At 46.9% G+C, this 14,297-nt stretch overlaps 1 protein-coding gene across 2 annotated transcripts in view; it reads left to right on the top strand.

Annotated features, from left to right (window-relative positions):
• The window catches only part of SND1 (staphylococcal nuclease and tudor domain containing 1), a 375,610-nt gene that overhangs the window by 44,057 nt on the left and 317,256 nt on the right, over positions 1–14,297 (top strand). For both annotated transcript variants that reach the window (XM_041002494.1, XM_041002495.1), the window contains exons 9-10: positions 733–823; positions 13,751–13,864. In XM_041002494.1, the coding sequence (XP_040858428.1) occupies positions 733–823; positions 13,751–13,864 (205 nt within the window). The remainder of the gene's footprint in view (positions 1–732; positions 824–13,750; positions 13,865–14,297) is intronic.

The following is a 14,297-nucleotide window of genomic DNA, read 5'->3' as shown; positions in this document are numbered from 1 at the left end:
AAAACGGGCTTAGATCAAGGAATGCTGGCCCCATCGCAGTGGTGCAGGAGTCGCCTGCTGCTGTGCGTGCTGTGTTTGAGTCACCTGTGTTGAAGTGTTTGTGTATCTAAGGACTGCTACATCCTGCCCTATTTTAAAACTCATTTTAATGCTTCTGTATTAACAAAACAAAAAATTCCAGTACAGTTTTTTTTAGAAACATTAACTCCTCACATATCTTTATTTCTCAGTATTGTTTTTATTTGTTAATCTATACATAGTCTACGTTATTCTCAACTGAAGTAGCAAGTTTTTACTTAGTGCGTTAAGAGGCGTTTCTGGAAGCATAGTTGTTTATTTTAGTCGATGAACTTCTAAAAGGATTTAGTGCGTTTTCCAATTATCCTGTAGATGCTTGTTTGTAGGATGTGGCATCAGAAAACAGTCTTATAATTGAAATGGAAATTGCAGACTTGCGCCTTTTAAAAAATGTTTGTTTAGTTATATGTTCTTACTTGATCTTCTCTTCCAAAGAGAATATTAATTTTGAATTGATCGGTAATTCAGATGACACAGGGTAAATCAGAGGGCTAATGATCGGATTTGTGCTGTCCAGGCTCCGTGGGCCTGTGGTCTCGTTTTTCTCCTGGGTGTGTCTGCAGTTGCACGGAGGAGTCAGGCTGTGCTTCCTGCTGCTGGTGGCTGCAGATGGCATGGCCTTGGTCTGATCTCCCACCTCTGGTTTGTTGCCAGGTTTGCCAAGGAACGCAGGCTGAGAATATGGAGAGACTACGTACCACCCACTGCTAATTTGGACCAGAAGGATAAGCAGTTTGTTGCCAAGGTCAGTGTCCTGCTTCTCAAAATGCTTCTTGACATGGAGAGCAGACATTGAGCTGCGAGTGACGAGGCCATGGCCTGAAGCATTGGCAATGCTGCAGCTCGTGACTCTTTCTCAGCAAACTCCCTGGGTGTGCGTGTACACCTTATGCTGCAGGAGAATCTTACTAAATCTCTTCAAAACTTGTAAAATTTCTGTGTTGCCTTTGCTTCATTGTAAATTCCTGAGTGGCTGATGTTGCTAGCTTGAAATCTCTGCCTTTGTGGTGTCTGTCTGCTCTCCACTGACATCCTCTAGAGTTTCCTATGCCTGAATCTACATGACCTCAAATTGATCCTTTCCGTGTGGGGATGTGTGTGTGTGTGTGTGTGTGTGCATACATGCGCTCCCCTGTGTGCGTGTGCACTTGTGTCTCTGTGTGTATATGCATACACGCTTCCCCCTGTGTACTGTCTTTAGGGACTTCTCTTTAATGGTGTGTTGCGATGGATGTCTTTGAGGGGAACTATACTTTGTGAAATCCCTTCATTATATCAGGAGTGCTATAAAAGTACTTCTGTAGTTGCAGGCTTTGGTTTTGATATCTTGAATGACACACCTGTTCTTGCTCCTTCCTAATTAGTCTTGCTTTTGCCAGGAGATGCTAGTTTTGACTGAAACATTCACCCGTGTTTAGGCAGAGAAGCCACAAGGGGGCACTATAAACCTGAAAAACCTGGAAACGAACTTGTGCAAAGTCTCCAAGGAATTGGCCGAATTGCTTCCCTGTTCAGTGACGTGCAGTCGTACATGATGGGTGCTCAAGTGACCTTTCCTCCTCTTCTGTCGAAGGTGTCAAAGCAGCTGTGAGAGTAGCCCTGTTTAGATGACGCGAGTGGGAGACGCCTCATGGTGGGGTGTTCCCTATGTGTCTCTGGTTTGGCTGCAGACCAGAATGACATCTGCTTCCTCTGGGTGAAGCAGGGTCCTGGTGTGAAGGCTCGGGCATGGGCTGCTGTGCACGCGTGACTCTCACGTGCTGTGCTCATGTGCTGGAAGGATGTGGCTGCACAACCATAGGGTGACTGCTGAGTGAATATGGGAATCAGGTCTTCAGGATGTGGGTGAGGCTTGGCAGGGCCCCACTGCTCAGCCCTATCCCTGCTAATCCCTCCTCAGTTGAAATTGACTTTGCAGAAACATCTAGAAGATCTTTGCTGGTTGGGGAACTAAGGCCCATGATTTTTGCATTTTTTAACTAGAGAATTAGACTTAGTGCCACAACTAGACTTGTTTGAGATGGCCTCGTCTCCTGACCTGTTTGCTTTGTAAGTGAGGTTAATCTTTTCATTCATTACAACGCAGGATAGATTCCTCTGTGCATTGAGGCGCTGCTTCTTCCTGTGCTGGAGGCTTGGGCGTCAGCAGTGATGTTCAGGTGCATGCTGCACAAGCTACGTGCAGACTGGCAGCCACTGTACAAGTACTGCTCTCTCCTCCGAGCCAGAGAGACCTTCCGTCTGCTGGGTCACTCCCCAGATGGCGGCAGGGGCTAGCGCTGAGCTGATCTGAAGCCAGGAGCCAGGAGCCTCTTTGATCTGGTGCAGGGCTCGAGAGTGGGAGGCATCCTCTGCTGGTTTTCCAGACCAAAAACAGAGAGCTGGATTGGAAATGGAGCAGCCAGGACTTGAACTGGCATCCATATGGCTGCCAGCTTTGTAGCAGAAGCTTAGCTCATTATGCCACAGCACCAACCCTCTGTATATAATCCTTTAGTTTTTAAGTTTGTGTTTTTAAATCAAAACAAGTTCAAAATTACTATAGGCTTCTGAAGAAATGTGCTAGTTCATTTCCCTTGAGACATACTTTCAGTCTTAGCTGATTCATATATGTGAATAAAAGATTTATGTTGCTGTTTCTTAAATTTTCGATTATGTTCATAATCCCTTTTCTACAGATTGTGGAAAGTCAAGATTTGGTGTTCTCACACAAGCACACATAGTGATATGCCGTGTGCATGTACTTTCTGTGAATCCTGCTAAGCAGTCATACCATAAATTAGTTATTTTCCTTGTGAATACTAATCCCTGCAGGAGTATATGACATATGAATATTATTTTTTCATTTCCTACACTAGTTTGTATTTTCCCTGAAGTTAGCAATTTTTAAAATTCGTATTTCTTTTGTATGGAGTTATTAATTCAGCTATCTAAATTCATTCTGCTGGTTTTACCTTTAATAGTGCTTTCTTGGACCCTTGTGACTTGTACTGCTCCTCCCCGTAGAGTGCTAGCATCTTTGTGTCTCGTCGCCACCATCTTGGAGAGTTTCTGTGCCTTAACACCTGGGCTGGAATAATGCTTGTCTCATGTCATTTGCCACTTCATTCTGCTGTGGCACATTCTCTAAGGTCATGGCAAATAGTACGTGGGAGGTAAATTTCTGATCCCGTTTTGTATATTATGTGTACATGATAGTCCCGCTGGCTATGGAATAACCATTTTAGACGTTGTTTACTATTAAAATTGTGAAGATATTGCTGTATTTGGCTATTAGAGGGTGTTTTTCACTTACCTTGGTTTTTTTCTGGGGGAGTGGTGGGAGTTTTAAATCATTTTATTTCTTCATTTTTACATGATTTTCTTTCTGGAAAGATCTGGCTAATTCTTTGTAAGCCAAGAGTTCTGATTTCACAATAACGTGCTTTGTCTGTACCTGTCTGTGCATAGGACGGGCCAGTGCACATACTTTATCCTCCGCCTTTTTGCTTTAGTTGGGGCATATCATTTCTGGTTCCATTTCTAGTGGCTTTCCCCCCATAATGTTTCCATTTCGTATGTTTTAACATTTTAAAAATGACACATATTATTTATTTGAAAGGTAGAGAATGAGAGAGAGACAGATGGTTCACTTCTCAAGTGTCAGGCCAGGAGCTTGGAGTTCCGTGTGCGTCTTGCACATACAGTGGAGCTGCCCGGCTGCTGGAGTCATTGTCCGCTGCGCCAGGATGGTGAAGCCAGAGTGGAACCAGGACTCCAGCCAGGCGTGTGGCACGCAGTGTAGACAAGTGAAGTCCGCTGCTGTGCCGAACGCTTGCCCTTCTAATATCTCTTGCAGGTGTGAATATCCTGTTGTAGTTCACCGAGTAAATAGTTTTCATAGTTTTGGAGTATTTTCTTTCCGTTATATCCATTGCATTTTTTCATCTTAGAGGCTTTCCTTGTGTGTTTGGTGATCTGCAGTTGGTGTTATAACATATTCCATCACCTGCGCCAACCAGTGCACTCATTCGTATAGGCTGCTGCCTGGTCAGTTCCAACTCCAGAACCACATCTCAGGCAAAGCCATGGGTGCAGTGGCCTAGCCCAGCCCAGCCCAGGTTGCCATTGGCCCGTTTCTTATGCACACCAGTGGGTGCTATGGCCTAGTTGGGATGACCCCCGAATAACCTCAGCTAGGCATCCCCTGCTCCTGGTTTTTGCACACATTAGTGTGTGCTGTAGCCTAGCCCAGACTGTCCCACATCCCATCTGGTTCTCATGTCTATCCACGGGTGCAGTGGCTTAGTTCAGCCCACAGACATACTGACAGGTGTTACCTCCTTGTCTATTCCCACCTGCTCCTAACCCTGGCTCTTGTGCTCATCAGCAGAAGCCACAGTCTAGCCAGCCTACATCTACTTCCTGTATGACCAATGGGCAACAGCTAACTTAGCCCACCTCCGGACCCAGCTCTCACACTTTAACAGTGGAAACTGGGCTGAGGGCATCCCTGAAGTTCCCCTACCAGGCTTGTTCCCACCCCTAGGTTTTGTACATGCCAACAGTTTCGGGAGCCCAGTCTGTCCTGCCCTGCCCCCTCCCCAGTCCCAGCTCTTGCTGGCAGGTGCAGCAGCCTACCCCAGGCTGACCCAGTGCCAGCCCTGGCCCTTGTGGGAATTAGCAGGTTTTGTGACCCAACTCGATCTGCTCTGTGCTCTTTCCTGACTCATGCTTGTGTCAATGTATGTTGTGAATTGGCACCGCTTGGTCTACCCCAAACCTAGACCACATGTATGCTGGCAGATGCTGCAGTCTGGCTGTTCTGGCTTGCCCTCAGCCCTGGCTTTTGCACTTAGCAGTGGGAGCTGTGGCCTAGCAGGGGATTTCCCCAAGTTCCACTACCATGCCCTTTCCCTGCTCCAGGTTTTGAGTGCGTGTGGTTGCTATGGCCCAACCTGACATGGCCTGTACCCATTCTGGTTCTTGCCAGCGGGTGCTACAGTCTAAACCAACCCCCCGCCCCCATTTTAGCTCTTGTGAGTTGCAGCAGGTGCTTGGATCTTGCCCAGTCTGGCATGCTTCAATACCTAGCCCACATACATGCTGATGGCTGCTGCAGCCTTGCCCAGCTTTGTCCAGCCAGTTCCAGCTCTTGTAGTCATTACTGGGAGTTAAAGCCTAGCAGGAATATGCCCATAGTTCCCCACAAGGCCTGGCTCTAGTTAAGGATCTTGCATGTGCCAGTGGGCACTGCATCCTGGCTCAGCCTGTCCCGTACACATGGTGAGGACTACTGCAGCCTTACCTAGCCTAGCCTGCCCTCAGCCCTGGATCTTCTGCTGCCCTGTGGGGCGGTAGCCCAGCAGAAGAGCTCTCCAAGTTCCCCTTCCCAGAATGCTCCCGGTTCTGGCTGATGGGTGCCATAGCCCTGCTTTCCATGGTTTGCTCCCAGTGTTGGCCTTTGCATGTGCTGGCAGGTGCCAGCCTGGCCGAGCTCCTGCGAGCATCAGATGATTTCCACAGTCCAGCCTGGCTTGGCCTTTACCACCGCCAGCTGTTGAGCAAGCGGGCAGGTGTTAGAGAAGCACAGAAACGAGCCCACAAGTCCCCTACAGAGTCTGCCCCCAGATCTAGTTCTCTTGTTTCCGTGGGTGCTGTAGCTCAGCATGAACAGGGTCCATCCACTTCCCTGAGACTTGCAGGTCGGTACCATGGCCTAGCTCAGCCAGGCATGTCCTCCAGCCCCGGTTTTTATGTGGGCATGTGCCTTGGCATACTGGTACACTGGTACACACTGGTATAGGTAACACAGATTGCCATTAACCAGGCCCAGAATACCACCAGCTGTTGGCTGCTCTTCTCAGCAGTGTAACTCTTGCCTAGGTGCAGGGCAACCTAGGAGATTGCCTGCAGCTGAGGAAGAAACGGAATGGCAGTTACTTTGTTAATCATGATTTGGAACATACTTGCCAAATAATCTTTTCTTTTAGGCATGCTAGCTAGTACATACTAAGTTTAAGTCATTTTGAGCTAAAATGTATAAACTGCAGTTAGCCAGTTGCTTCTTAAAGCACAACAAAACTTGTGCTTTACCTGGTCTCTTTCAAGCAGGCTAGATGTTTATTTGCTATAGTTGCTCAACCTCTCTTCTAAACCTCAGTATATCAGTATTAAATTAGAAAGGAAAATGTATCTAGTATTTTTATACTTTAGAACCCAATGAAATCCTGGAGTTGGTTTTTACCTGGTTTATTAAAATGTCTACTCATGGCCCACTGGCCGTTGCGCTCAATTGGGGAGTGAATCATCGGACGGAAGATCTTCTCTGTCTCCTCCACTCTGTATATCTGAGTTTGTAACAAGAAAAATAAACAAATCTTAAAAACAAAAACAAAAAGAAGAAGAAGAAAAAAATGTCTGCTCATGCCAACTGGCATTTCCAAGGGGTCTACCCGAGTCCTGAGTCTTCACACCCCTAGTCAGGAGTCCTGCACGGTGGGTTTTTCTGTGGGGTTCTTGTTTTTCTGTGGGGTTCTCTTCAGCATTTTTTTTTAAAGGAAGCAGTTTTATAGGGTGCAGAGAAGCTTGTACAAGATAACCCATGACCCCTTGGGCCGGGTGCTTGTGGGCACAGAGCTGATTTCTGGAGCGGATCCATAGCTGTGTCTGACACTTAAGCCAAGAGGCTTATGCTTAGAAATTTGAAACCCAACAAAATGTTTTCTGGTTCTGTGTAGTTTTTTGAGAGACTGGTTGAAGCAGTTACTTCTTAGGGAATGAAATGCAAGGGAGGGCACTTCCTGTCTCTCCAGGTTAGCAGAGAAGCATGTTCACTTCACAGCGATTAGCTGAGTCTGCTTGAGACTTCGGTGCCTGTCGTGGCCTGCCAGTTCCCTGCCTGCCTTCCCCGTGGCGTTTTAGCTGATCTGTGCTGTTTGTAGCCATATGGTCCCCTGAGCACGTGGCTTGGCATCCCTGTCTCTGCTGCTGGAATCTTGGGCGTTGCAGATTTCAGAGACCTGAATAGCATGGTTTGGGGGAGGCGGGTGGAGAAGCATGTCCTCATAGGGCAGCTTTTTTCTGCTCTGCGGGGTCAAGAACTCTCCTTTCTGTGCCCAGTGGGAGCTTCCAGGAGCAGGAACCTGAGCCGGGGGCATTTGAAGGCTGTAAGAAACTAACACACTTCCTGCCTCCAAGCAGCTTTCCCGGGAGCCCCCTGCAGTTCTCAGGCATCAACAACCAGCTTTGCAGATCAGGTTATAAGCTATTGATTTTAAAAGTGTTTGCTTCCCCACCCCCCCCTTTGTGTGGTTCCAGTCACAGGTCCAGATAGAGTTCATTATTAGGTCTTCGAGAATGCTTTTTCCCATTATTAAAACCTGATAAATTTCATGTAATAAAATATGATAGTGTCAGGTGGTGGTATTCTGTAGTATTTAGTTTTTTTTTTTATTTTTTTTATTATTATTATTTTTTTCATTGGAAAGGCGGATATACAGAGAGGAGAGACAGAGAGGAAGATCTTTCGTCCGATGATTCACTCCCCAAGTGAGCGCAACGGGCCGATACTATGCCGATCCGAAGCCAGGAGCCTCTTCCGGGTCTCCCATGCGGGTGCAGGGTCCCAAAGCTTTGGGCTGTCCTCGACTGCTTTCCCGGGCCACAGGCAGGGAGCTGGAAGGGAAGCGGGGCTGCCGGGATTAGAACCGGCGCCCATATGGCTGCAACTGCGAGTCCAACCCAGCACGCGGGTCTCCCATGTGGACTCAAGGACTTGAACCAGAGCCATTGGCTGCGCCCAGGTGTCTGTGCAGGAAGCCGAATTGGAAGCAGAGACAGGATTCAAAACCCAGGAACTCCAGTGTTGTGCCAATGTGCTTCCCATTTTGAGATTGTTTGAATACTCGTAATGGTAAAGACTGGATTGTTTGTGGATTTGGAAGGCGAAGTGACAGAGGGTTGTGAGGACAGGAAGGAAGAGCGGGAGAGCCAGTCCACTCGCCAGCTAGCTGCAGTGGCCAGGGCCGAGGTGGCTGGAGGCTCAGGCCCTCCGTGCTGCCTCCCAGGCTGAGTGGCAGGGGGCCGGGTAGGTAGAATGTGAACATTGTCTCTGACAAGTGTGGCCTGGCACCGCCAGCGGCGGCACCACAGCGCGGCCTAGGGTGCTCGTCAGCGAGTGTGTGTGTTTTCTGTTGCTGCTGTGGTTTTTATGCTCATGTCCAAGATCATTTGCCCAATCCAAAGATTGGAAGTTTTTGTCCGCTGTTTTCTTTAAGCCTTAAAAATGTAAACCACGGACTCCTGTTTGAATGCACTGCTAGATGACGGTCTCGATCCCCTTTCTTATGTGGTCATCCAATCACCCGGCACCTTGTGCTGCACAGGCTGCCCTTCACCAGCCAAGCCTCGTTGAAGAATTCATGTAATTTACATTATGAATAATCATGAACGCAAGGGTTTATGTCTGGATTCTGTTTCCTTTTTTTGTTTAAGATTTTATTTCATTTTTAATACAAAGTTAGATATATAGAGAGAAGGAGAAAAGAGGAAAGTCTTCTGTCTGATGATTCACTCCCCAAATGACCACAACAGCGGCAGCTGAGCCATTCCGAAGCCAGGAGCCTGGGAGCTTCTTCCTGGTCTGTCTTGCAGGTGCAGGGTCCCAAGGCTTTGGGCTGTCCTCAGTTGCTTTCCCAGGCCACAAGCAGGGAGCAGGATGGGAAGCGTGGTTGCCGAGATTAGAACTAGTGCCCATATGGGATCCTGGCACATTCAAGACGAGGACTTGAGCCGCTAGGCTACTGCACTGGGCCCTTGTATTGCATTTCTTTGGTTTGTCTATATGCATAGGTGCATAACTGCTTATATGCTTATGGCATGCTGTTTTGGTTCCTTTACCTTTGTAGGAAATTTTCAAATCTAAATACATGAATCTTCCACCCCTATTCTTTTTCTGAATTGATTGGCTGTTAGATTTCATACAGATTTAAAGTGGGAACCTGTTTTTGTAAAAATTATCCTTGAGACTTTGTTAGCAATTGCATTAAATCTATGAATTACTTTGGATAATATTGACATCTTGATAATATAATGTCTTCTAATACATGCACAGGAAATGTGTTCGCATTTATAGCGATTCTTAGATGTTTATATCCTGCTTTGCTATGAATTTGTTAGCTTAAACTTTTTTCAATTATTAGAAATGTTTGTGTACTTGGATACCTTTTTGTTTCTTGTCTATTTTCTCTGAGTTGGACTTTGAGTTTGTACTGAATATAAGTGGATGTCTTAGATGATTATTAATCAAATGCATTCAGTGTATCCTTGTTTTGTTGAGTGGAGGAAAACAGCAGATGCTGGCCGGTCCCTTGACTTGGGGCATGACTTGCAGCTGAGCAGGAAGCCCTGGGAAAGGCCGGGAGGAGTGGTCTGTGCTGCCAGGAAGAAAAAACAACCCTGGGTTGCAGCTTAGCTTGGCAAACGGATTTGCTGATAAGAAAACAGGAAGTTGATTCAGTTGGAGAAGATTTTGCCATTTGGGGTAGGCACTTGATTTTTTTAGGGCAGTTCAGGGAAATTGAGCAGGTAGTCTACAGCTTCACAATGTCCTACTGGTAATGTCTTACATGATGTGTTCTAATTTATTTCCCAATGTGGAGGATATTGTCTGAGGTGTTCTTCCTTCTTCCCAGCGTCCTTTGTGTCCCGGGACACTAGATCCAATTTACTTGTGTTTTTTTCCTTAGGCTCTTCTGGGATAGGACAGTTCTTAAGACTAGTTTTTGATGTCTGGTGTTTTGAGGGGAAGTATTGATGAGGTATTTGTGAAATGTCCCTTGGTTGAATTTTTGCTGAATCTTGATCCCTCATTAAGAAGATATTATAGTATCTGGTGTAGTTACGTCTGGGCACCAAGACATGCTTTCATCGGATATTACCATGATTATTTTACAGTTTATTTTACTTGAAACACAGAGAAAGACACAGCCTTTTACAGAGAGGAGGAGAGACAGAAATAAGCTCTGTGGCTGGGAGCATGACAGAAGGCTGGAAAGAGAGGCAGGGTCCCTGCCCTGACACAGCTCTGCTCTTCTGTTGACTGTGGTAGCTGTTAGCCCATACATTGTCATCACTAGACCATTGTACTTTGCATAATTGGCGTCAAGACAAGTGGAGGGAATTGGGTTGGCTGCACGTGTCTGGAGTCCAACTACTGGCTCGTTCCTGTGCCACAGGCATCTCGTGGCATGTGTGCATGGGTTGGCGTGAGGAGACAGGGAGCGGTGCTGATGAGCAGCACGCGAGAATCAGCCTTGTGAGCACACAGTTGTAGCAGTCCTGAGGAGCGGGCTGGGGCAAGCAAACGAGTTCGCATTTTACTTATTGCACAGTGTGTGACTGTCATTGGGGTTTTATGGCTTATTCCATGTCTGCTTGGAGCTGCTTAGTCTCTGAATGGCAATGACACAATTTACTAAGGAAGCGAAAGGCACAGACCCCACTTACATGCAAGCACGTGGACACACACACGCGCTCACCCTCCCACTTCACCCAAACGCTAAAGCACGCTTAGCTGGCAGCGTCAAGAGGGCGCAGTTCCTGAAGAGGAGGTTTCTAATCAGGGAGATGCAGAGCAGAGAGGCTGCTGCTGAGGAGAAATTTACAGCTCCAAGGAGCCATGCGTCCTTCTGCTAACACATTCATTAGGAGGGGGAAGAATCCCAGGCCCTTGTCCAGGGTATGCTTAGAGCTTCACATTCTGGAATGAGGGGCTGAAGGTGTGAGCACTGTGATACTTTGCTTGGTTTTGTTCCATTCCGAGCTTGGCTAGAGAGCAGAGAATGCCTTGATCTGTCTTCTCTGTGTTTTGTCCAGCACAGGGACTCTTGCCATGCGGCCCTGTGTGTGTAGGAGATGCTTGGTGACTATCCTCTTAGCCTTCTGGTAGCCTTTCATTGTAGAGCTGTTCTGATTTACTATAACAGTTAACTTTGCTTGGCTTGACTTTGTGGATTTTTTTTCTTCCGTTTGGTTGGAGGTTAGAATTGTAGAATAAGCAAATATCATGGAGCTTTCACCCTCTACATGATCTGACACCCATTGCGTAATGCTTTTTCTGTTAACCAAATGTCGGGTTTTGAAGAATAGGGAAATCATTCCCTGGGAGTTTTAATGTTTCGGTATATTTTCCCATGAGGGGATTCCATCCTCTGTGTTTACCAGGCTTTAATTGTCTAGGTGGTAATGGAAATCTATTGTTTTTGGTTGTACATTCCAGGCAGTTTTAAAGTTTGTGTAAGTGTGCCCACATACCGTGCACATCTTAATGCTGTTTGGTAAGACCCATACCTAGGCAATTAGCCCTGACCTTGGTCCTGGTGTGACCGCCTAAGATCACTCTTGGTCTTCACAATTGGGTTCAGGCTCTTTGCGTTTTAGTGATTAATCTTCATGATTATCAGGTCTGTAAGAGGGTTCTAGAAGGATAATTATGATTACGTGAGGCTGTCATTTTGTTATGTCAAGGGTTGCACATCAGTCTTCTCTAACGGAAAATGAAAAGTCATACTGTCTCAGTCTCCTCGCTTGTTCAGACCCCCGTGACTTCGCTGATTACTGGGCTGTTCTTCACACTTGTGCCATTGCTTGCAAGCCCAGGCCTAGCTTCTCATCCCCTTGCTCTTGTCAGCCTTCTGTTGAGTTACACATTGCTTGCCCTTGTCTTTTAGTCATTCTTCTGATGGCATTGAGCTCTGCTATTTCCTGGTCTATAGTCTTTCTCACTTGTTTTTTGCCTTTTGCTTGCTTCAGATTGTACCTTAAGCCATGAACTCTTTTGGGAATGTGGTTGCCTTGGCTCTAGAAAAGGGAGAGTGACCAATTTTGAAAGTGTGCCATGGTAGCTTAGTGGCTAAAGTCCTCATATTGCACGTGCGAGGATCCCATATGGGCACTGGTTCATGTCCTGGCAGCCCTGCTTTCCATCCATCTCCCTGCACCCGCATGGGAGACCCGGAAGAAGCTCCTAGCTCCTGGCTTCAGATCGGTTCATTTGTAGCTGTTGCGGTCACTTGGCTAGTGAATCAACAGACGAAGCTCTTCCCTTCTGTCTCTGGTCCTCTTTGTATATCTGCCTTTCCAATAAAAATAAATAAATCTTTATAAGATGGAAAAAAGGAAAGTGTGCTACTAAATGGTACTTCATGTGCTAAAAGATCTAAAAGCTTCTGGAAGAAAATTAGTGAGTTTGTGTAATATCTATGGAGTAGGGCCTGGCGCAATAGGCGAGTGCTTAAATCCTCTGCTTAAGAACGTCAGTATCCGTTATGAACACCGGTCGGTGTCTGCGGCCCTGCTTCCGGTCCTGTTTCCTGCTTCTGACCTGGGAAAGTGGTGGAGGATGGGCCAAAGCCTCGGGACGCTGCACCCATGTAGGAAACCCAGAAGAAGCTCCCGGCTCCTGGCTTAGGATTGGCTCAGCTCCAGTTGTTGCAGCCACTTGGGAAGTGAATCACTGGATGGAAGATCTTCTCTGTCTCTCTTCCTCTCCTGTATATCTGTCTTTCCAATAAAAATAAATAAATCTTTAGAAAAAATGTATGTATGGAATAAGTGGGTCTAGCTCATCCATTTGTATCTTGCATTGAAGAGGAAGGGAACTCCCCAGTCTCTGCCTGGCTGTTGACCGTCTAGGTTACTGCACCGTCGTGGCAGCCCTGATGAACCTGATTGACCCTGGGGTGGTTTGATTCTGGTTGTGCAGGTGGAATACATGGTGATGTTTTGTAGTCAGTAACTAGTGCCTAGCAAGTGTTGCTGGCAAATAAATAAGTAAATAAAGCCAAAAAGCGTTGGCACAGCAGGCTGCACATATGATTGGGTGAGTTGTGGGCTGTCTGCATTACAGTGTCGAGTTACAGCCTTGATGTGGCACGTCTGGGCTGAATGGGGTTTCCTGCTGTGGTCATAGGGGAATGCTCTAATAATCTCTGCACAATGTTTTTGCTTTTGCCCTGTGAGTTGCAAATTTATTTTTTTCTCTAGGCTGGAAGTTAGTGTTTTGAAACTGAGAGTGGGGTCCCATGTTTCTGCCTGTGGGTCACCAAACAAGGACATGTCCATACGCCATATTCTGAAAAGGACCCTGTCTTTCAGAGTAGCTGAGGTGGGAACTTAGTAATTGAGTTTTCTGCACGTGAGGTTACTCAGCGACCTGCCCCTTCCCATGCTGAGCTGATGGTTCCTTTGCCCTTCACTTGCCTTTGAAATCTCTGCTCTCTGTTGGGGCATCCTATTTTAGTTCCCTCCCGTCCAGTTCTGGTCCTTTCTTCTAATCCAAGCTTTCCTCTTTTTCTAGATTCACATAGAGATAGGGTTTTTGATTTTAGTGTAGAGCCTGTTTCAAGGAAAACCTTCAATAACCCGCAGACTGGGTTTCCAGGTTTTAATAGGCTTTGTGGCTAACCACATTTCTTGGTCTGGGCAACAGATAGGAATACTATGGATTCTTTCTTGTCAGGAAGCTAACAGAGTCCCTGGGGACTGATAATTATGGCCATTGCTGCCTTGTGAAGGATCAAGTTGGATCTACCTCACGGGCTGTTGGTCTTCCTATGCTGAGTGACGGGTGTGAGCTGGGGACCTGCAGGGTTGTGAAGCACTTTCCAGCATTCTTTCTTCTTGCTCACAGGTGATGCAAGTTCTGAATGCAGATGCCATTGTTGTGAAGCTGAGCTCCGGAGACTACAAGACCATCCACCTGTCTAGCATCCGGCCACCACGGCTGGAGGGCGAGAACACACAGGTAAGACCAGGGCAGCCCCCGGCCTGCTCATGGAAAGCGGAGGGAGCAGTAGGTACTAAGTGTGGCATGCATGTGGGAGTATAAAAGGGCAGGGATTTTAATCTCCAAAGTGGTGATTTCTAAAGTTTCTAGCCTGGTTACCATGAACTGGCCTCAAGTCCTCCGACTCACACGCACTGTTCCACTCCGTTTCAGATGGCGCCGTTGTCATCCTTCAGGGGCCTTGGGAGCAGTCAGGGTTGGTATATGTGTGAGGCTGGATGAGCTTTTTCTTTTATTAGCAAGGTTTTCCTTGTCTGTGAATAAGGAGACAGGAAGCTCCGTGTCTCATGTATGGGATAACTGGGTGAGTTCCCTGATCATTCTGATTTGATTCCCCTTACGCTTCTCCTCGGAGGCTATCACGCATCTTTTGCAAGTGCTAGCAATTACT

The sequence above is a fragment of the Ochotona curzoniae genome, unplaced genomic scaffold (assembly GCF_017591425.1).
Source record: "Ochotona curzoniae isolate NIBS_2020 unplaced genomic scaffold, NIBS_Ocur_1.0 scaffold_2476, whole genome shotgun sequence".
NCBI classification, from domain to species: Eukaryota; Metazoa; Chordata; class Mammalia; order Lagomorpha; family Ochotonidae; genus Ochotona; species Ochotona curzoniae.
The sequence above is the reverse complement of the archived record's forward strand: the minus strand, read 5'-3'. Positions and strand labels throughout refer to the sequence as shown.